This window comes from Idiotropiscis lumnitzeri, chromosome 6, assembly GCF_059441095.1.
Source record: "Idiotropiscis lumnitzeri isolate Australia: NSW breed Sydney's pygmy pipehorse chromosome 6, RoL_Ilum_1.0, whole genome shotgun sequence".
NCBI lineage: Eukaryota > Metazoa > Chordata > Actinopteri > Syngnathiformes > Syngnathidae > Idiotropiscis > Idiotropiscis lumnitzeri.
In genome coordinates this window covers 19,878,743-19,903,014 of record NC_142396.1, presented here as the reverse complement: position 1 = coordinate 19,903,014, position 24,272 = coordinate 19,878,743, and the positions used below count along the sequence as shown (strand labels likewise).

The 24,272-nt window shown below is 40.8% G+C and overlaps 1 protein-coding gene across 3 annotated transcripts in view; it reads right to left on the bottom strand.

The window, feature by feature from the left end:
* Window positions 1–18,155, bottom strand: part of cmip (c-Maf inducing protein) — a 53,138-nt gene extending 34,983 nt beyond the window's left edge. Inside the window, exons 1-2 of one of the 3 annotated variants that reach the window (XM_088298680.1) lie at window positions 17,669–18,155; window positions 17,206–17,509 (exon numbers count right to left, since the gene is read on the bottom strand). In XM_088298680.1, coding sequence (XP_088154806.1) covers window positions 17,206–17,436 — 231 coding nt within the window. In that variant the 5' untranslated portion in view covers window positions 17,437–17,509; window positions 17,669–18,155. Of the gene's footprint in view, window positions 1–17,205; window positions 17,612–17,668 lie in introns of all 3 variants that reach the window. The other 2 variants (XM_088298679.1, XM_088298681.1) reach the window with 2 other exon arrangements.
* Window positions 18,156–24,272: the final 6,117 nt, after the last annotated feature.

The window sequence follows — 24,272 nt, the reverse complement described above, 5'->3', positions numbered from 1 at the left end:
TCGGCGGCGCACTCGATGTGGCGATCTGGGCCTCCCGGACGCCCGCCTGAATGGCCACAGTCGGACTCCCTGGTTTGGCCTCCCGGACGCCCGCCCGAATGGCCACGACTGGACTTGCGGGTTCGGCCACCCGGACGGCCGCCTGAATGGCCACGAAAGGACTCGCTGGTCTGGCCTCCCGGACATCCGCCAGACCGGCTTCGATCACGGGTCGTTGACCCACCGCCCGACCCCTTCCGCCCACCCTCGTTTTTGGACATGGTTTTTCTTTTTGTTCTTTTTGTGGGACGTCTGGAATCCGTCCCTTGAGGGGGGGGTACTGTCATGATCCGCGTCAGGCATGACAAGGGTTTTGTATTGTTTTCGTGTCATGCGGTTTTGTTATTGTTTTCGTCACCTCCCTGCCATGTGCACTTTGTTTTTGTTTTGGTCAGCTGTGATAGCGCCTCCCCTCAGCACTCGTCCTCACCAGCCACGCACCTGTTCCCCGTTACCCTCATCACACACCTGTTTCCCATCTGCTCCCCTGATCACTCGGACTATTTAAGCTTCCCATACCGACAACGCAGTGTCGGGTCATTGCCGCACTTTCCGGACTTCCACGACCACGTCTGTTCCTGTCAAGTTCATGCTCTTGTTCACGTCCTCGTCCTCGTTCCCGTTGCGTCCCTCAGCGTTTTGCCCCGGCTTCTGTTCCTCGTCCTCCTTTTCTGTTGGTCACGTTTTGGTTGCCCTTGTCCCTAGCCCCATGCCACGTTGTTTGTCCTTGTTTGTTTCAGTTAATAAATTCCCTTCACGTTACTCACCTCTCTGCCTCCTCGCCTTTTGGGTCCACCTCCTCCTCGCCGTAAGGCGAACCATGACAGATAGAGTGACTCGTTATATTAGGTGAGATTTACTAAATGTAATACATGACTGTACCGCAATAATTTTGTTAAGCGTTACTCCCAACTCTGATCATTGTACTATTTGAGAAATTAAGGCTAGTAATGACAATGAATGCAGCGGTTCCATTTTCATGCTGGCTTCATTCTTCGGTCGAATCAAATTAGTCTCCATACTGTCACAGCCACGTACTGAAGTAAACAAAGAAGACCTTCAATGACCTCCGTTTTTGTTGGTGGTGTGTCTTGCGCTAAATCATGCATTCAAGGTCATTTATTTTTTTAAGTAACCCCTGGAACTCCAAACTGAGCAAGTGGCTTTTATGGGAGTTTTACAGTTTATTTTATAATGTCACAGATCATAAACAAAATTAGACAAGCTAATTTGCAGCTGGGGTTTCGCATTATGGATAAAATTAATTTTACGGCCAAAGTTGAATCTCTTCATGGTAAAGGTATACTGTATATCGCTATATCAACTTGTTAAATAGTATTAAAAAAAGTATTTCTGAATTGGTGATAAAGCCCCTTCCTAAGGCTAAACTGATTTCAAAAAATCTTCAAATATATTGTAATTTTTACAACTTTTATTGTGCAGCTCTTAAAACTCAAAAAATTAAAACTCAACAAAATAACGTAAAGGAAAACAAATAACACTGCTGATATTATAAACATTTACCATACAAATATACTTTTGACCTTATAGGTGACATATGCCGCAACGTTCATTTACAATTTTCGGAGAATGCGTACTTACAGTGTCGCTGTTGTCGTTTTCCCGCTAGCCAATTTTTTTTTACCGTTTGTTAATTTACCTTTCGGTTAATTTTTTTGTTCATAGTTGGTCCAGACAGACTATTGTCAAAAGTATAGTAGACCCCTACTACAACATAAGCAAGCGTGCATGCCAGCGTATATTTTTAAAATGGCACATCAACTTCAGAGTCAAACCAAAACTATCACCCAACATCAACTGAACAGCATATAGAAAAACAATGCAACAACCAAAACAAGGAACAAACACATACAATTAATACGACAAACACGTACATACGTGTAACTGGTCCGTTGTCAACTGACATCTCAAACTGTCACCAACAGAGCATGGTAACAGTTTAATACAATAGTCGTGAAAATACGGCACGCATCGTTTTGATGGACTGTCATAGAACATTTTCCGTCGGTCTTACTTACATTTTAAAATGATGATCTCATCCCTTTAAACCCAGATTTAATGTATGCTGAGGGATATGTTGCAAACGAGGACATTTCTTTGTTAGATGCTAGCAAGCTAAGCGCTGGCTTGAAAGGCTTTGACAACATAAATCGATGCGAAGGTTATCCAGACAAAGGCTTGACGCCATTAAAGTAGTGATTGACAAACTGTGTCAACCAAAATCAACATACCTTTTCGGTCATGCGACAAAGATCGAAATTGACATTATTTGATCATATGATTTTGGAAGTACAAATGGATCTTATACGCATAAACGAAGCATTGTGTGGAAATTTACGTCAGAAAAAAGGGTTTATGCCAACACGCAGTGGTGTCGCCAGACACCTTTTACTGGGGCACATGTTAATTAGATCTGACGCTTGAGTAAAATCTGCGATTGGCTGGGAACCCGTCGAGGGTGTCCCCGCCTACTGCCCGAAGACAGCTTGCATCGGCTCCAGGATCCCTGCAACCCTTGCGAGGAGAAACTGATCAGTTAATGGATGGATGGAATTTGAAGAAAATATATCGGAAACTACTGTGGAAAGATCATTGTGCTATTATTGCAACAATTTGTGTATGTGATTCTTGTGTTGCATCCCTGCTGGGAGCTGCACACGTCTCTACTGTGAAATTATCCAACATGGTTTATTTATTTGTTAAATGGTACAAAAAACAAAGTAAGATGTTTATTTTCAGCATTGTTACATTCGATTGTTTAGACACAGTTTGAATCATTAGCTCATTGCGATTCATGCTTGACGGAGCCAATGGAAACAGAAATGGAATTCAGACCAACTGGAGTCGAGTGAGAGCTCAGGATTTCATGACACTATGCACTGGCGCTCATGAGAAATGGGGTCAACTTCAGGCACAACACTACCGCTTTTGTCTAAATGGCCGCCATAACCGAACTAGGCCTGCCAAGATTCGTCAACTAATGACGACAACGTCAACGATCCAAATCCTTGACAATTAATTTAAGTAGCCGTCGAGTCGTCTATATTTATTTATTTGCCTTACTGCTTTCCTCTTGAAAAAGCCTCGTCTCGCGCCTTTCCCGCTGGCTAGCATTCCTGTCTAGATCGCACATGCACTGTAATGTTAATCAGGGAGATCCGCGACGTGAAAATAAGCATTGTGGGTAAGGAGTGTCATAGGTACCTGGTGTTACCAACAGAGTCCTAAAATTACAACACATTTCAGCCTCAGCCTCAGCCTCTTTCATGGCACCACGACGGGAGTCACGATAAAGCACGTTGTGGCTGATGCCTGATTTCAGTTCTGACAGGTAGCCTACAGTTGTGTCGGGAAGCTTGCTGGAGTTAGGACACACCGGTTATGGTGTGTTTGATGTAACTTTGGAACACTAACACAACGTCCTTTACGGGACGCTAACATATTGTAGCGTCTACTATGGATTAAGGAGGCATTAGTCAGAGAAGTCACGTTTATTAACAACCAAAACAGTGTGTGTTTGTCCATATTTGACATCGAAGGAGAAAGAGTTCACACGCTCTCTCTCACAAACAGTGTTGCGTTTATGAACGGGGGAACACCATTACTCAAAGTGACAACATATTTGCCACAAGCCCTCATTTGCCTCACATAAAAATAAAACGCATGATTAAGGTTGTTGCAATATACTACGTTATGCTGCTAAAAAAAAAAAGTATGTTCCTCCTAATTATATTCACATAAGGATTTTTTTTGTACAATGTGCATTGATTTTTTTAAAATCAATTAACTGCTATTAAATTATACATACTCGATCAGGAAAGCAAAACATTTTGGATAAAGGTTGAATGAAAACAAAATTAAAAACCAATGGAAGTGTTTATTTTAATTTTCTTTAGCGCAGTGCATTTTCCTAAATTTCAAGTGAACACTGATTTTACAAAATCTTAGATTAGAAAAAAGGCTTGGTACCCAAGAAGAGGGAACTTTGTTTTCAAGTATTTAATTTTGTATTCTTAGAAAAGTTTCACAGTATTGGTGGAACTCTTCATAGTGTATAGTTTTGGTTTGGTTGGTTTTAAAATGCACTAGAAAAAGATTATTATATACACAGTAATGCCTTCTGATTATACTGCATCATTTCTAAACATCTCAGAAATATTTAATCAAAGTTTGGGCGTCCATCCAGGATGGACAGAGGGGAGCTTTCTGTCCCAGGGGCGAAATGCCCATCTCTGGTATATATGTCGCTCAAGTATATTTTTACCACAAAATTGGCCATTTCATCTACCGGTACATAGGAAATTATAAACAGGGGTCGCATAAACGGTGTACATGAAGACGTGAAACTGAATTTATGCAATTGAATATATCGCTCCAGTTCAAGTCTGTCATTGCGCTTTTGTGCACTAAGCATATTAGAGCTCTGTCAGTCAGCTGGACTGCAGTCAGGCCAGCCTCAATTCAAAAAACAAGTCAGCCGCCACAACCATTGCTTCTGGGTAGTGCTGGGTTTAAAATAACCCAATGAATCCGATTAGCCCGATATAGATGCATCAAACCAGAAATTCATCATTTGAATGCGTAGTTTTCCCATAAATTAATGTGACTTCTCACATCACGCGAGATCGCATCACGGGGCCAGAGGAGCATATCAAAACAACATGGCGGAAGCACAGAAATCAGCGCAGACAAGCTTGAAAGCAGAAAAAAAATGAAGACAGCAATGAACTGAAACAGTTACAGGAATGTGAATGTCATGAGTTTACAGTATGTTTTTGCCACTTTATTTACACAGCCTGCCCTTTGGTTGGAATTTATTTGAATTATTATTTATTGTTTTGATCAGATCATGTTGACTAAAACACGATTAATGCATTGGGTTCAATTTATAATGTAAATATTCATATTTTACTAATGCTACTAGTTGCAGTATTGCTCCATCTGAGAATGTCTTAACATAAAGTAAAATTGCAGCACAAATTCATTAACTAAATCCAAAATCAATCAAACTGAATCGTGAACCGTAAATCGAATCAATGTAAATGGATACATTTTCTCCCTAGTCCTTATAACACTCATCTCACTTTAACATTGTTTTAACCTGTGTTCTACTCTATTTATATACTTCTTTGTTTTCTTTGGGCAAAGGTTACATATGTCACATGTATTGACACATAAAACACACAAGCGGGTCTGCAGCCACTTTGTTTGCAACACACACAAACACATACACACAAAGAAAACCACGAACCTTCTAATGGGTAAAGTTCTTCCTGTTCCTGTTCTCAGGCAAGTGTTATGATTCCACACCTTGGCTGCCTTATTTTCATATTTTCAAATAATCACAAGAGCAACGCGCTCAACTCAATAGCATGGTCTTGACTTGTTAAAACACTCATTGTGACACATGTTGAGCAGACTTCATCCTGACGTTATATTAAGATATTGGAGATATGTTTAAGGACGTGATCAAACATTGATAAATGTGCGTGGCTGCTGAACTCCTTAGGATGACGTCCATGTGGCATTTAAGTGTCACTTCCCTGAATGATACTTCTGCATTGGATGAGGAACTAAATTGGAACTAAACTACTGCTCATGAACGAGAAAGAAAACACGCCGGTGACCTACAATAGCCAAACACAAGAAAACAGTTTCTGAGCTGCGAGTTTGTGGAATGTGGTCTGAGATTTTGTGACGCTTGCGTCTGTCAAGAAAGCTCCAAGCCAACAATGTTCAGTTCTTGAGTAATTCACGTCAAAGTGTTTCCAATATCCACATTCAAAGCCATAAAGTCATTTTAAACACTTGACCAGATGAAAAAAAGTAATAAAACAAGAACAGTAAGAGTACTTCTGAAAATGTCACTCCCAAGTTTTTAGTTTTTCATGCATCATGTCACATTCCCGCATTTAGACGCTTACCAGTGTAAACGGTGTGATCCAATAGCTCCTTCAATTCAAATTATTTTTAAAAAACATGCAATTTTAGAAATAACAACAACGGAAAAAAAAACAAAAACCAAAAATGGGCCAGCAGTAATAATCCGCTCCCGGAAACTCAGTTTACTTGTGTAAGTGCTTGAAAATGTGATTAAAACATGATTGTTTCACATACTTAAGATGACAAATTAAACTTTACCGGATATCCACTAAGATTTGTTTTCTTTCATCAGAAATTAGATCTGATCGGTCGTGAGTCAGTGATTCTTTGAGCTTGGCTGGATGTTGCGCCATCGATTGTACTGGTCCTTACTACTACGTCACACGGAATAACTTCCGACTCAAAGATGAATGCTGCATAGTTGACGTAAATGCATTTTGTTATGTATAAACTGTGGATTTGTAAATGTTTATTAATCAAAGTTTCAAGAAAGATTCTGCAAAAAAAAATACAAATGTTCATTTTTAGTTTGTGTTATAATTGTTTATTTCTTTTTGTGATTTTGGATTTGATGTTTTGTTTGATTTTGCCTATATTTGTCTAATTATTTGGCTTTGTAATTTGCGCTTCAGAACCACCAAATGTACGTAAGAATGGATGGATTATTGTCAAGCTGGCAGCATCAGTCACACCTTCCAGCCATCCATTTTCTTTCCCTCATCACAGTCCCAGCTGAGCTGAAGTCTATGCCGGCTGACTTTGGGCACGAGGCAGGGTACACCTTTCACCGGTCACAAGCCATCACATGGCATATACTGTATGGACAAATATGCTGCCCTTTTAAGTCACTTAAACCTGCAAAGTGTTATCATATCTGATAAAAGAATTGAATCTCAAAATACATGTTCATTCATTCACTCCTGGATTTCAAGTGATTTGTTTTTTTTTTTATTGTTGCCAAAAAGCCCAAATTTGAGGCATTTGCAGCTTTGTGATAAAGGTCCAATGTTTTTGTGCAGACTTTTTTTTTTATCTGTAGTTAACTACATCATGAACACACATTGAGTTACATGGCACAACCACGACAAAGGCTGCAGATTGCCTGAAAAAATAAGGCTGAAATGTGATCGAAAGCAATTGTTTTTTTGGTTTGTTTTTTCATTTTGTTTAAACTGGCAAAACATTGACAAAAATGTCCGTGATGACTGTGAAAGACCAAAGTAACGTTCCCACAACGAGCCCCTTAAGCAGATGGCGCACCCTGTTTCCTTTCATTTCATACCTTATGCGAGCCACTTGCAACACAGGAAGTGTGTGCTCGCTCTATCACTCTGACGCAAATGTGATGCAGGTTTGGTTTTTGATGGCGGACTTGACAAGCTTTTCACATGCACAACTTTCACTGCGTTTGGTTTGGTGACTAGCTAGAGGTGGAAGGCTGAAAACTTTAGATGATCTGAAAGCTTCTTTGATTTTAGATGACTGTTGCTATGACTTGAGATGCAAATTTGTAAACTCACCTTGCTTGGAATATAGAGTGCAACCTCCAACCAACCAAGACAACACAGCAAATAGGTCAGCATTGTTTTTCTGCACACATTAACTTCGCTCAAGAAACGCACATTCATTGCGTCTCAATTCGACTCAACACAATAAATACAATCATCTGACACAGAACGCAGCCTTTGCTGACCCAAGAATATGTGACGCCGCTAACGCAAAGGCACATGGTCACTGTGTGCAGACTAGTTGACGCAAAATACACACACAAAGAAACATGCGAGTAAATAGCACACAGACAAACACACACCCACACGCACGCACACACACACACACACACAGGAATTTTAGGTTAAATGCTCGTGACCCAATCAAAATAAGCAAATCAATACAGCAATTCAATGCACCAAAACGATATTCAGCATTGTAAAAGCTGAAACTCAACATTGGACTACTAGTACTTAACATAATAAATCCACATGAATTTGAATATCAACTTAACCTGGAAATGTGCGGGTACAGTTTTCATGTGAAACGTGCAAACATTTCAGGCTTGAGTTAGTTGCGTGTAAAAGCTGTGTGTTCAATTACTAAAACTACGTGCGAGGAAGAGGCGACACAAGACATTTCCAACCACTGGATGTTGACCCTGTCGAGGATCAATTAAAACAAGAATACAGATTAAAAAAAAACAAAAAAAAACGACAATAAGCAGCACATTTGCAGACAATTTCATTTTGAAGGATGTCCACTTTCACCTGCGCTTGCTTCCTGTACGTCCCTTGCTTCTGTTTTTTTATGCCCCAGTCAGTCAAAAATATTCCGCTAAAATACAAAAAGTTTTGGATAGACTGGTTGTATTAAAGCAAGCTTATCATAGCTCACGGGACCTTTCCATCAAAGATCCATTGCAGCTCTTTCTTGGCTCCTAGAAACGAAGCCGTGACGTTGTGTCGTTTGAAGGACAGTCTGGATCGCTATTGGCTGCCGCAGGCAACACCTGTTCGCACAGGATTCTAGTCTATGAAAAAGCAATTAAAAATAAGATGTCTGTTAAAAACAAATTCCGAATGAGTATTCCCAGATTGGAGTCACATCACGCGCACACAGAACACGTCTCATGTCTATGTATGACGTATCTAAGTGGGAGAAGCGAATGCTTCTTATGATACCCCAGTGCACTCAGGAACAGAACTGAAGCGTTGGCGAGCATTAAATTCAACCGTTAAGCAGTCGTTGAAGCCCAGCGAGAACGCTTATCAATGCCTTTGTCTTCGTTCATTGCCTCACGCTGTCACAGTCCAAATGAATAAACGTTTCAGAAAATGAATGAATGGATGTTTGGAAGGACCTTGTGGGTTTTGCCCTTCGACACGTTACGGCGGGGAATCCTGGTGGTCGAAATAAGTAACTGATTGATTCTGCGTTGCTGATACCACGTATGTAGACTCCGTATGCTTTGGACAACATACGTTGTAGATTCGTGGTTCTCAACCTTTTTTCAGTAATGTCCCCCTTGTGAAATTATTTTTCAGCTAAGTAACCCTTAACCAGCGCTAAGCATTTTGGTGTAAAAAACAAACAAAACAAAAACAAAAGAAAAACAAGACTTAAAACAAGCAATCAGTGTCTGATTTATTTAACTTTCAAACTAAATTTGTATTGGTCCACAAAGAATAATCATCATAAAGTGTCTTCTTTACATCACAGAAGAGGTCGGCCACATGTGGGCATAGCTTTACCATACAACCGAAATTTTGCCGACTCTGGTTCAGCCTATATCTGCATTTTTTTTTTCATAGGACCTACGCTTCAACCAGGAATCCATTTTTTGCGTCTTCAAGTGATTTGCAGGTAACGAGAGATGGCATGTGACAAGTTGGGTCGAAGCATTCTCGTATGGGTTTTTAAAATAATTAAATTGAACATACAACAACAAACATACTGAATAAAAAATGTATTTTATGAACTTCTATTGTCCCAAAACATTCAATTATTTCAAGAACTATTTTTAGAGGGTTTTTGCCTGTTGGTTTGTTTTATTTAATATCGTGCGTACCCCCTCGCGTTCCTTCAGGTAACCCCAAGGGTACGCGTACCCCCATTTGAGAACCACTGTTGTAGATAAAGCACTATAAATGTGCATTTCATTAACCATCATGATAAAAAATTAGCTAAAAATGATATTTTTTAGACTTTCTCTATGACGTTCTTCCATTAAAGCACAATTGTAATCCAATCACATAGTGGTTAAATGGCTCTCGAGCAGCCAACGCGGATTTGAGATACAAGTCCAGCCAAGAAGCACTTCAGTCTCCATGTGATATCCACAATATATATGACAACAAAAACTATCAGGCATGTCCCTCAATAACAACTGATAGGTGGAAGGCAAAGCCCAGTCAACAACTTGACGTCACATCTGTTTCCAACATGGAGCCTTTCATTAGATTAACGAGAGGAATTGCAGGCGCGCCGATTTGGCAAATACGTGACTAGACAGGAAGATGGAGACACCAGATAGTTGTCAAACTTTACATTTTTACTGTTTCCCCATAAGTACCTTGAGATGGGCCGTGGGAGATTCCCTTTAATTTCACTTTTTTTTTTTGTTGTTTTTTAAAAAAAAGTTTTTTAACATGATTTTAGGCTGTGTGTAAAATATTGACATCCAGGTCAATTACTCGTTTCCATCTGCAATGCTTTGAGCATTGCTGGTGTAAGTTATATAATACAGTATACAGATAAACGCACATATTGCATTATTGACAGTGTCATTCTATTTAAAAGAAATGAAAGTATGATGAAAATGTATCTGTAATAGAATATGACATCTTTGTTAATTGTAAAACAAGCACATAATGTTTATGATGGGCGGGGCTAGTGAAAGGTATGGATGCAAGTGCTTTAAAAGCACAATGACAAATGGGAATGGGGGATGGTTATTTTTTAGGAATTAAGACAGAGGGACGATGACGGAGGGGTGGCCAGGTTGCGGACGGAGGACGGACCGGCAACATAGTGTAAAGCCCCCATCTCTGGGCATAAATTGAATCCTTTCACAGTAATGATGAGTGTAAAAATCATAATTTTACTCATTTGCTGCCATTGACGGCTATAGACGCCAAAAATTATATTCATTTTACCTGGGCTGGCAGTGAATGCATTAATGTATTTCTGAATGGGTTATTTAAATGTGAAAAATAAATGCAATATGTCTTGTTAAAAGGTCAGAACATGTCATTCTTCTCCCAGATTTTTTTTTATTATTCAAATTTTACATACATCAATTTAACAAATAAAATGCATAAACTCCATAGAATAAAGCTAAATTCATTGATTAAAACATACAGAATAATTGTGAGACCTGTTATCGTGTCGATCAGGCCCCTGGCACCAAAATTGAGCAAATAAAAACAAAAGAACAGTCCTGATATTATAAATATTTCATATGCTTTGGACCTTATAAAGTCCTCGTTATAGCATAACGCCAGCTATAACCGATTAATTTCCGGTTTTCAAGCATGCTTACGACATTGCCGTTATTGTCTACCTACATGGAAATAGTAATACTAATTTGCTCTTCATAGATGGTTGCTCTCCATCCCAACCAAGCGCAGTTTCAGCCAGACTTCTGTGACAAGTGGACTGTACACGTAAGCACTTATTCTAGTCTTTTTCGACTCTGCATTTCATGGTAGTTTAGCGGTTAGCATTAGCCTCTACATGTACACATGCTCTCTTGTTGCTCGGTGTGTTTGCACGCTGAGCTATTCGTACGCCTTTAGTGATAGCACGGATGTCACGATATCCAAATGTTATGATACAATATTGTCACGACATGAACTTCACAATATAATATTTATCACAATACAGGGGGGAGGTTGTTGATATTAATGAGAAAAAAAGCTCACTGTGCTCTAATAAAAATTATGATATTGTGAAATAAAAAAAAAAAAAGCCCATACAAAAAAATAAGTAAAGAAATTGCAATATTGTGTTTTTGTACATAATAACAGCAGTGACAAAGGAATAGGATTGCCCAGTCATTTTAATGCTGTGTTCTCCAATTGGGTCAGCCGGACAAAGAATCATTTTCTATGAAGTTCAGAATGCTGTAATTGGATGTAGCTGCTATTGGTGGGCAGATTGACTAGTAGCTGCTGCCAATAATGGTGCAAAGCATGCTAGCTTTGCGTCTAGCGTGCATGAGCAGACGGGCAAGCGGAGACAGGATGTCTCATGCTATTTTCAACCAGCTCAGAGCTGATTGGTTAATGTGACCTGTCCACTAGTAGCATGCTACTTCTGATTGGGTAGCTTGGGGGACAAGAGCGCTTCATAAAAAATAAAAAAATAAATAGTTTTGACGATCATGAAATCATGTTGCCCATGATCACGATGTTGATCCCGAAGCGATAAATTGTTCAGCCTTGAGTGAGGCTGCACTCACCATTTTTTTTAAACTGAAGGCTACTTCATGGGTACTAATTCATGCCAGGGGTCAATGTTCCCTTTAATTTTCCATGCATCGGGAGAATCACACAAACTCTCTGAACATTTCTTGAACCATGATGAGAAAAATCAGACATTTACAAGGGCAGCCAAACCAGTATCACACGTGTCTAAAGCCTTGCCATCACAAGTTACATGATGTAGTAATGATACAATCAAATTCAAACCACCTATATATCAAATCATTGAATAGAGATTTGTGACACAAATAAAACCAATCCTAGTTTGTTAGCTTTATTGTTTAATGTTATGCATCAATGCATACACAATCATTGTCATGTGCGGGGGCGAGTTGTTGAGTGGCTTGGTTTTTCCAAGCCACACAACAGATCCATCCATTTTCTGTACCGCTTAGCCTCACCAGGGTTGTGCCTGGACAAATCGGTGCAGAATACCACACACATTGATGCAGTTAACAAGAGGTGGGCACTTGACCCTTTTTTTGCCAGTCAGTACCCAGCTCTTCGCCCGCCAGCTTGGTACCGTTCTGGCCTCGACCCTCCGGCCTTACTCATAAAAAATGTCGTCCCCCAACCCCGCGCCGCACCCCCACTACCCCCCAAAAAATAAATACAATTAAAATAAAAAAGCAAAAAATATCTGTGCATGATGCCGCCACGAGAGAGATGATTACAGGAGAGGTTTACTTAAACATAATTTTATATTCAAATCTCTTTACCTTATCATGGGATTATTATGGTCTTATTTGTCTCCTTCTTCTTCTTCATGGACGTGCCAAATGCAAGTAAGTGGCACTGTAGTTCTTATAGGGATTGTTGTATTACCCCCCTCTTGTAATGGTATGCCCCGGGTAGCGGGTGGGGGGCGCGGGTTACACAAATACAGGCACGCTTGAACACACACTGCTCTCACGTCTCTTCATACACAAACACTTGGTAGTGGCGCTTTTGATGCATTTTGAGACAATTTTTGTCGTATGCCCATTTCGCGAGTAGGTTCATCGCACGCACAAGGGCTGATTCGTGGGCCGCACTATAATCACCTTCTGGCCTTCTTTATTTGAACCCTTTTTTAAAATATGACACCACCTGCCCCCCAACCCAAAAATGGGCGTCCGCCTACAACACTGTTCTCTTGTCATAGCATCATATGGTTATTTATCAGACCCTCCAGTATTTTGCGGACATTTTTTTGCTCAAAACCGCATTTATTTGCAAAATATATGCTTTCATGAAAATTCTCAGTGGATTTTTGTAAAAGAGCTGATTGTAAAAGGAACAGCTACTTACAAATATACATATTCTTTATTAAATATCGCTCAACAAAGCATAACTTAACACATGTTCACCTTTTAGTGTAAACTATTTTTAGTTTATAAACTGATGAGCTCCTCATTGAACAACAAGTTGACACGGCTGGTATGGAATCCAACTTTTGAAACTGCACCATAGCCTGGTACACTCTGGAGTGGTTGCCTTGCTAAAGAAATAAACTGTGTTCATAAACTAGAATCTTCCCAGATTCATCATTCTGAAGACGTTCAATACAGTCGTTTAGCGCACATCTCCCCTCAACATCTGGACTTTCAACTAATATGACAGCAAAAGCCTTTTTCTCAATCTCATGGCAGCTTTTTCTTTCTGGTAGACCGCATTTTCACATGTTTCGCACTCATGAATGCTTGTCTTGACTTTCTTTTCTATTCAATTATGACAGTGCTTTTGAAACAAAATAATTTATCCGGGTTTCATGAAGAACGTCCAGATATTGCTTTGCATGGTCCTTTGCCGTGAATTTAGTTGGTAGCTATTGTCTAAAAGTGGATGTGACGTAGGGTTTCTTCTTCGTGAGTTTGATTGCCACTCCTATTTCCAGTAGAGCTCTGGTGGAGCCATTTCAGACAAAATAACATAAAAACAGATGAGAAACATGCATTTTTAAATGCTGTCGCAGTGTTTGGACAGAGATGTGATTAAGTGCGATTGTGGAATTGTCTTGATTTTGCATTAAAAGTTGCGCAGCTTTGCTAAATCCTGGAGGGACTGATTTATTATTAAAGCACAGTTGCAGTACAATGTAAATTTCATTCATTTTAATTTATTGCTGACTCTCTCAATGATGATGACTGTAAGTTCTAATAAAAAAAAAACTTATCTAGACATATCCTTTTGAATTGAAATTTAGTTTTTCCTTTTAAATTGTATATATATATATATATATATATATATATATATATATATATATATATATATATATATATATATATATATATATATATATATATATATTCCTTTGATGGATGTAACATTCTTTCAGGACGACGTTGTGTTGTTGACATTGATGGCAAACGTTTGTAACAGCCCAAACGCAGTCTAAAAAATGAGTCAAGTCAGCTACTACACCGTGGCACACTACTGGGAACGTCTTTAAAATAAAAGTTCACCAGGGCTTTGATGCTCATCTATTATATGGTATGGTTTATTTTGAAGTTGGCGTCTAACTGTCACATGTAGCACAAACTATTGTTGCTGCGGTTAGGTTAAGTTGGCTACTACTTCCAGACTGTACACACAGGAAAAAAATGCCTCCAGCATTATTATGAATCGAGGCACCCAAATTACTTGAGGATTCGTTTCAGACCTTGTTCAATGTTTCTGAATATAAATAAGCATGTTTACAACTTTCATAATCTTTGAAGAGGATCGAATCCAGGAAACTGACGGGAAGAGCAAGGCCCTATCACAAGCGCCAGCTGAACATATGTGTGTATGCAACACGCAAACAAAGATACAATGACTACACACAAGCTGTAATAGAAAATAAACACAAGTGCTAATGCTACATGAATACTTCCACACTCAGTTTTCTTTTCCCACGCACAGTGTGACTCTCTATATCGCTTATTAATTTGAAGCTCCCAACAAACGCTGACAACATTCACAAAGCGGCGTTGAATGGACCAAATGACGTGAGCAGCACAAACCAAGGCCGCGTTCGTCATCGGTCACTTGATTTTCTTGGAAACGACGTGCTCCGAATAGGGACTTAATTTGACACGCCCACTCTTGCTTGTGCACATTTGATAACATCACTAACTAGTTCACGGTCTTGGTAATGTCAAATCCATACGGGCCAAGTCAACTCTTTTTGCTTATGTTTGCATTTTTGTTTTTTTTAATGTCGTAGTGTTTTGTTTTTTTTTTGTTTTCGTTTTTTTGCCCTCCCTTCATCGCAACATTTGTGTCCTCAGCCCCGCACAAAGCTCCGATCAAGACTGGGCTCAGCGAGAAGCACACGGTGTGTTTATTGCACGTCGCTGATCTGCCTGCTTCTGTCCTTAGCGTGTCGATCACACCGAGCCTCATGTAACCTCTCTCATCCTTTACTCCATGTCCCTTTCACCTGTGTCCACGAGTCGTCCGAGTTTGACAACTTCCTCGACAATTTTACCTCCCAATGTTTTCTTCGATTCAGATTTTTCAAATATGGCCCGGGTCGAACTAACCTTTTTTCCCCAATTATTCAGATTTTAACAGATTTTGAGTTTCCCCAGTTGTGCTTCTATTGATTCTATTTTTGTTGCATTTTTCTTTTGATGAGCCACGAGTCTACACACAGATTTTTTCCAGTTGAACTTTACTTGGGTACTCATTTGGCCATCCATTTATGCACCAGTAATCGTCAAGTTTTGACACTTTGGAGACACACGTATACGTTTCTGTAGATATGTTTGTACGAAATACACAAGCAGAGGTAAACAAACATGGCAAAACTCAGACGCAGCACAGGACCACACTTTTGGAACGAGGATGTGAGTTACATGAATGTAATGTGTGTTATTGACAGTCGAAAGTAACCAGCAGAAATAACGTGTACTTGCGTCATGAAGTTATCTGTACGTCACGCTTTCCATCGTGATATTCCACTTGAATGCAATTACCATGTACAATACAAAACTGGATTTTTTTACCTTAAACCTGAATATTGACTGAATCTAGTCAGTGCCCATTTATATTTTGCAAAAGAGGCCATTAATTGGCATATGGACAATTTAAGTTGGATTTTTTTTTTGGGGGGGGTTATTTTAAGGCCAGCCTTAATAGGTGCCCAGCGATTGACCGGCGACCATTCCAGGGTGTACCACCACCCCAAAGTTGACTGAAATAGGCTTCAGCCTGCCTGCAACACTTACGAGGACAAGTGTTTTAAATCAGTGATTCTCAGTGTGTTATTAGTACCACCTGTGATGCACTAGTAGTACTCGAAAGAATCACAGCCAAAGTACAGTTCAGCTATATTTAACTTTTTAATACATTTTTCCAATATTTAGGCACAGTGTTGATGTAATAATATCATTTTCATGGACATTTAGACCCAGAACTGTATTTTAATGTTGGTCATAATGGTTACTCATCTTTGGGCCATTGATTTCCCTGAACAGGACATGCGGTATGAAAATGAATTACACAGCAGAATGACTGCATTCACATAGAATTTATATCTTGTCACAAAATGCCACAGTGCATCACAACATCCAGTATAGGTATTAATAAAACTCCACTCTGTCAGAAGTAAAATAACTGCTTTAAATGAGTTAAGTTATTTCGTATGTAGGAACCATCAAGCCATATTCCGAACTGCTTGTCCTCATTAGGGCGGCAGGGGGCAGGGGAGCTGGAGTTCCCAGTTGACTTTAGCCCTGACCTGGGCAACAGCCAACTGCAGACTGTGTACAGAAAGACACCTACGGACAATTTACAAGTCTTCAATTTACCCAACATCATGTGCCGGCGTCTGCAAAGAAAACTCCCAAACAGACAAAATCCACACAAGAAGGGCACCATTTCGAACCCTGATTTGACCCCACCTTCCAACCTTCAGGACTCTGAGTGTGACAACCACTCACCTACCCCGCAGACCATAAAGGAAATGCTAGCAAGTGAATAGAGGAAGAACACGTGTTAAAATCTTGTTGACACAACTGAAGGCCCCATTGCCCTGTGTACCCTGGTACGAAAATCTTAATACCTGTGAGCTATGGGCAAGGTATGTTTTAACTCAGAAGGTGGACTGCCGAAGACGCCCGTCAGACACAATGTCACTGTTATCAACATGCTGACACACAGCTTTCTCGCCAACTGCGTCAAACAGATTGTGCATAATCTTGACGCTCGTCTGCTGCGTCCAGACAAGAAAAGACAAACACCAACGCTGCCTGTGGAATGCGAGACGCAGCATATTATAATGACACACGCACACGCAGGGAACAAAAATGAAGGTTCTCACGGTGGCCGAGGTCAGGCTGCTGTCCGTGAGCGTGAGGTGATGCGGCTCCCATCTGCGCAGGAACTTGGAGGTGAGGATCTTGCTGAGGAAGGTGCGAGGGTGTTTGACCACGCACACCTGGATGTCTCCCTCGTGGAGCAGCTTGTAGCGCATCCCGCTGCTGCTGCAGTGTTGCAGGCTCCTCTTACACGGCCCCGCGGCAACTTTGGCGTTATTATTCCCCTCCGACATGTCCCCCAGTAAAGGCTTGCTCTCCTCGCACTGATAAAACTGGTTGTTGTGCAGCTCGTTGCCTCCGCCGGCGCTGTTGAAATCCATAATCCAGTAATCCAACAGATTTTTTTTCCCCCCGAAATGAGGTGAGGAGCGTGATTGCTTGACACAAGACACCCACACAGCCAGACACCTACATGTATATGAAAAATGAGCAGTGTCTGATCGAGCTGGGGGAGGGGGTACCTACCTACCTAGTGGTGCTCGAACACGACTAATTGCTGGAGAGAGAAGAGGCCAAAACGGGCGCCGAAGGAGCCTTTGAGTACTTCTATGGCAAGATATCCACACGGGGGAAGGTTTTGTTGATACACTGTACACAATCCACCATTTTCCTCGCCGCACAATGCTCCATGAAATGTGTCCGCGGTGCGCGTCGCGTCTCGCCTCCTCTCCGCTGCCAATGAGCGATTCAATATGTTAGGGCCATGGCCTTATCCATTTGGTCCGCCGCCGAGCCAAAGCGAATAATCCAGCGGCGCAAAGGCGCGGAGAGAAGGGCGAAATGGAAAGAAAGCTCCAATTGCGGTGGGTCTCGCTTCCTTGCTGGGATTTTGTGCTCATTGGAGGCTCACTGGCTCGGTTTCCTTTTATTCCGATTTTCCCCCTATCTTGCTGTAAATGAGCCAGCTCTCTCCAGCAGCGCCGCGCTGATTGGTCACCGCGGGTTCATGTGATACTGGGATGACGTCAATGGGGAGGCGAGCGGATGAGCCTTCTTCTTGTGTCTTTTGCGTTTGACTGTCTGCTGAAGGCTGATTACCCCTCCTCCTCTTTCGCTTTTGCCTGTATCCACTACATTTTTGGAAATTGGTTTATTTTATTATTTAAATTTGAATAAAACAACAGCGGCGTTTAAATACAAAAATATGGGAAGATTACATAGCCATCGTAAAAAAATGTATAATCACAACCGGAAAAAATATGTACAGTGGAACCTCGGTTCTCGACCATAAACCGTTCCAGAAGCCTGTTCGAAAAGCGAATTGTTCGAACACCGAGACCATTCCTTTGCTGCTTGCACTGACTTTCTTTGGAGGCATGATTAGGGGCTAAAACACTTCGTACACCTATATAAAACGCGAGAGCAAAACGCAGCACGTCCGCACGCGACAACAGTTGGTCACAAAGAGAGCAAGAGAGCGATCTACACCCGTACGCCGCTCAGCATCGCACCCTCGCGTACGCACTCACGCGTCATACCGGCGTTCGGACTCCGATTTGTTCGACCTCAAAGTCGTTCGAGAACCGAGGTTCCACTGTATTAATATTATTATGTAATAATACAAACGTAAGTATGCGACTTTTTAACGACGTTCTGTATTCACTTTTCTGGTCACGTCGTTTGTTAGATCTGTGGTTTGTTGCTAGGCAGAATTTATGGACCTTACCGACAAAAAAAGCCAACCATAATCAACGAGATACTTAAAAGCCACTCCGCCAAGGGCATGAAAAGGGTGGCGCATCCACCTCAGGGTAAAGGGAGTCCATCTACCGCCCTGCAAAGGGCACTGGCATAAAAAATATCATTCAATGATGGCACAAAACTCCTCAACAGCAAACCAAAATTATGTGCAAGAACTCATTTTGTGTTTTCACAAACTTTGCCTCACTATACTACCGTATTTCTGGACTGCATTTAATTCATAAACCCCAAATAAATAGGCTGCCTAACTCACCTGTGTGAGCACATTGCAGTATAGGGCAGTAAACTTCGTCCTGATGCGTCACCCAGTCTGCATCGTGGGCGTGCCATCTGTCACAGCGATCACTTGTCCAATTAAGGTGCCATACGCGTTATGTAACACTATTGAAAATTGAAAATATCCATGTTCTTGGAGGAAACAAACTGTCAATGGTTGTTTTGTGTGCGTGTGTGTGTGTGTGTGCGGGGATTCTATTTGTGTAGTTGTGAAATCGGTGTTGTAGTGGTGACTTAAGTTCAAATCTTTCATGGCTGATAGCATCTCTAAGGATACTAGGTCGGTACATTTGAGTTCAGCTTCTTATTTTACCTGAAAACATACATTTTCTTGACTTAATGTGGTCAATTTACGCTTTTTTGATGCAGAAGTAGAGTCTTGGTCTGAGGTGTCTTGAGCGATGTATGCCATCTAGCGGGTAACACTGTTATTACAACTTGAAACTGCATAACTACAGAACACATTTTCATTTTCATAAATTAAACAAGGACCACTTCATGTGAGATCGTGGGCCGGCAGTTACCCATTCATGAACATTGGGACTATGTCAGAGCTACTAGCTGCCAAGAACTGGAAATCACGCCCAAACCAAAGAAAGTGATACCGTGACTTACGAGTGTCACAATGTATTAGTTTTTGAGTCACAAGCGAATAATGCGTGACACATTTTCAATGGAAGGCAGGTCTAGCCTCCTGACAGCACAGTTGAGTATTCAGCCTCTTTTACCACGAAGCCACGCTGTTGTATCACATGCAGAATGGGGCTTGGCATTCTCTTGATAGAATAAGGAGGGCCGTGCATGAAAAAGCCATTGCTTGACTGTCAGCATATGTTGCTCCAAAACCTGTAAGCACCTTTTGCATTAATGCTTTTTTTAAAAAGCTGCGCTAAAAGTTAACCATGCCATGAGCACGAGCACACCCCATCCCATCACAGATGCTGGCTTTTGAACTTTGCACTGAATTTATAATGTGCGGCGGCACGGTAGATGACTGGTGAACAAGAAGGACCTCACAGTGCAGAGGTCGTGGGATCAATTCCGGGTCCGGCCTTCCTGTGTGAAGTTTGCATGTTCTGCCCGTGCCTGCGTGGGTTTCCTCCGGGTACTCCGGTTTCCACCCACATTTTAAAAACATGCATGCAGGTTCATTAAGCACTCTAAATTGCCCCTAGGTATGAGTGTGAGCGCGAATGGTTGTTCGTCTCTGTGTGCCCTGCAATTGGCTGGCAACCAGTTCAGGATGTCCCCCGCCTACTGCCCGAAGATAGCTGGGATAGGCTCCAGCAGGCCTGTGACGGTCGTAAGGAGAAGCAGACTGATGGATGGTTGGGTTTTCTGAAATGTTCATGATCCCATATAACAATGATCTTTTTTTGAAAAGATGCCACTTTTTAATGTAGTCCTGGCTGTGGTATTAAAGGTCACAGGCATGCAATGTTGACTATGTGCAGCGATTACTCAAGATTGTCTGTGACCAATTGTGTGTTGAAAAACGTTGTTCTTTAACTGTCGGACAATATGTTCATGCAGCTGTTCACAAAGTGGTGAACCACACATCAACCTTGCTTGTGAACAACTGAGCCTTTGGGGAAGCTCCTCTTGTACAAAATTATTACACTCCGTGGAATGTTCCGAACAGAGATAACATATACAAAAAAGAAAAAAAAAGTTTGAACAGGGTTAGGGTTAAATGTCTTGTTTTTGTATTGTATTCTCTGGAACATTGTATGATCACATGCACATCATTTTATTGTGTACAATCACAGTGAACTCCGCACCTGGCTGCACCTGATGATTTCATTGTGGATTCTTGTGTCTCAACTCACAGTAGCAACAAGTACCTTGATTTTTTTCATGTAATTCCTCTCTTAAATCCTCCAGAAAGCTACTTTTAATATTCCTTCTGAGTCACATCAGATTATGTTTCTCCTGAAATGCTGGCTGTACATGGAGCAGTATTGCGTACAATAAGTATGAGTCACAATTCATTAAACTAGTTTTTAAAAAGGACCCCTCGCTGTGGTGACAAGGAAGAGAAAAACATTCCTAACACGTTTGAGATGAGGTTAATTTTCATTCCGCTGTCTTTCAGTAGCTACCTCCCCCCCAGTCTATCACACCATCCTCCTGCAGAAAAGGCTTCCCCGCTCCATAAGATCATTATCATCAGCCACAAGAATTCTGTTAGAAGAATTTGGGGAGTTGTCATGGGTTGTTCATTTGAACTGAATTCTTCCCATCGTTCTTTGGTAATCCTGTTGCACTAATCCTTTGTCTAGACTTCTACCAGATGTGTGTGGAGAATAAATCTTCAACTTGTTATACTTGATTGTCATGTCTTGAAGCTTTGTCTTTTCATTTTCTACACAGGACCAAATCTGCACACCAAAAATAATTTGATTTTGACTGTGTATAACATTTTTTTTTGTGAAAGCACTACATCAGTATGTAGAACCCTGCATGTAATAAAAATGATAAAATACTCTTAATAAACCACTCACATACACTACTAAAGTGAATCAAATTTATTTGATATGACCTACCTTGCTCTGTTTTAAATACCCTTTCAAAAGTTTTCCAACAAATGACAATATGATGACTACATTGGGGTTGGAAAGACTTTTTTCGTATATGCAGATAGTACTTATATTAGTTACCGGTATTCCTCATGGAGCTAAAGTCGTCATCAGAATGACAATATGATTTTTTTTGTTTGTTGTGTTCAAATCGTGGCTCGTTCTCCCCATGCTTGCATGTTTTTCCCCCCCTTGGCTTCCTCTCACATTCAAACCCATTCATATTAGATCTAATGAAGACTCTAGAGCATAGATGTCATACTCCGGTCCCGAAGGGGCCGCTTTCCTGCATGTTTTCCATCTCTCCATGCTGAAATACACCTCATTCAAATGATCAGTTCATCAGTCAGCTCCAGTGGCGGGCCGTGCTTTTCAAACGTAGGCCTTCAGTGAAGTCCTACATAGTCCGACTTGAATAAATCCCCCTCATATTGCCGTTATTTATGACACCACGGCTGGAGAAATAATATACAAAAAGACACTTGTGCATGACTGAGTGAGTGTTGGATGGCCTGGCTTCTCTTGAAAGGTCCGTCTTGAAAATTGCCTTGAAAGTGTATCTGCAATTAAATCCGCAGTTTTCCCTCCTTCGGCCATTGGGGATTACAAAAGCAAAAATATATCTTACATTTTCGAACGGTCGTCAGTTACGACTTCCATGTGTGTTGATCCTGCATAGCGTTGCCCCCTCACAAGTGAATATCCAAGCATTCATCACCTAATAACAAGGGGATATATTCAAGTCGGACCAAATAGGACTTCATTGAAGGCCTATCTTTGAAATGCACGGCCTGCCACTGATGTATGCAATGTTATCTACACATAATCATCTTACCAAATACATAAAAAAACATTTATTGATGCATGTCAATCAATTACTCAAATAAAACTCTTTTTGTAACGTTCATTGAGTCTTTTGCAACTCTCAGCAGGTGTTTTGGCCTACTCGTCAGAAGCAAACTGCTCCAGTTGGCTCACATTTGAAGGGATCTTTCTCCAGATGGCAATGTTCAGTACCGTCCACAGATGTTCAATACTTTTAAGATCAGGGCTACCTTCAGGGCCCATGAGTCGACCACTTCAGAATGGTCAAAGTTTGCTCTTGACACTTCTTGGGTGTTTTTAGATGTGTTTTGGCTCATTATCCGTTTGCAAGACCTATTACTTGAAGACCTAAAACCTAACTCAGTCTATACAAGGCATGTACAGGAAACCTTAAGAGTCCAAAAACACAATCATGACAGAGAGAGTATAGTGAAATCATAGTTCAATGTATCTGTTTTTGATCGCAATGGACACATGAGTTGAGAAAACCTGAGAGATGATGAACACTCATCTGTCCATAGGTCATCTCCCAGAACATTTGTAGCTTGTCAATATGCAGTTCAGCACTTCTTCTGAAATTATTTATTTTCAACATTGGTGTTCTCCTTTGTCATCTGCCATGAGTCCACTTTGGTTCAAACAACGTTGGACGGTTACTTTGACATTGGAGTTCACCCTTAAATCCTTTGGAGATTTTTCTGGTTGCTTTTGTTACCTTTCATATTGTTCTCTTCCATTTGTAATCAATTTTCCTGCTATGGCCACATACAGGGAGGATGGCTACACTCCTTTGGATCTCAAATTTCTGAATCTATGTTTGTATATATATATATATATATATATAGTTGCAGGAACATCCAAGTTGCTTAGCCCTATAGCCTTTACCTTTCGGGCTTGTCTATATATTTTTCTAATCTTCTGCAACAACCGATTCTGTCACTTCCTCCGTGGGGTCCATTTTTAGTGTTGTACATAGCATGTCACCAAACAGACTACTAGATACTCTTTAAATAGGTCGACTGACTGATTATAATTTTCAAGACACCTGTGACGCTAATTAGAGGACTCGCCTTGGTTTCTATCACCCTCGGGGTACCGTCACTAAAGGCTAACATTTGTGAAAACAACTCACCATCACCCTGTTGGGTCTGCATGTTAAAACACTGAATAACATCATCTGACGGGAATGCATCTGAGAAGTAGCATAAGGCAAATAATGTTCCACAGATCCAAAGTCATCAAAATAAGACTCAACTATAGGAAGTATTCCAAGTGTTAATCATTTTGGTGCTTTAATTCTATTGACATAAACCGCCAGCCATTTCTTACAGAACATACCAGTTCATATATGTTAAACAGTCAGACTTCCCAATTCCATAAAACAACTCAGATTAACAAAAAAAGATCAAATTAGACTTCCACTATTGTGCAGCATAATTATGTGCCAGAATAGGAGAACAGTACAGTAAGTCACTGTGGTTACAGCAGGTGAGAAAGGACATTAACTGGCCACTGCCAGTGTCCCCTATTCACCAGTCATAATTCTAACTCACGTCATGCCGTTTACAACATTAATAGAGGAAATGAATCATTAACAGAAGTAACCATCAACATTGAAGTGTATTAGAGGATTTGCTGACAGCTTTACTGGAAGTGCACACATGACAGAATGAAAATAAGAACACCAA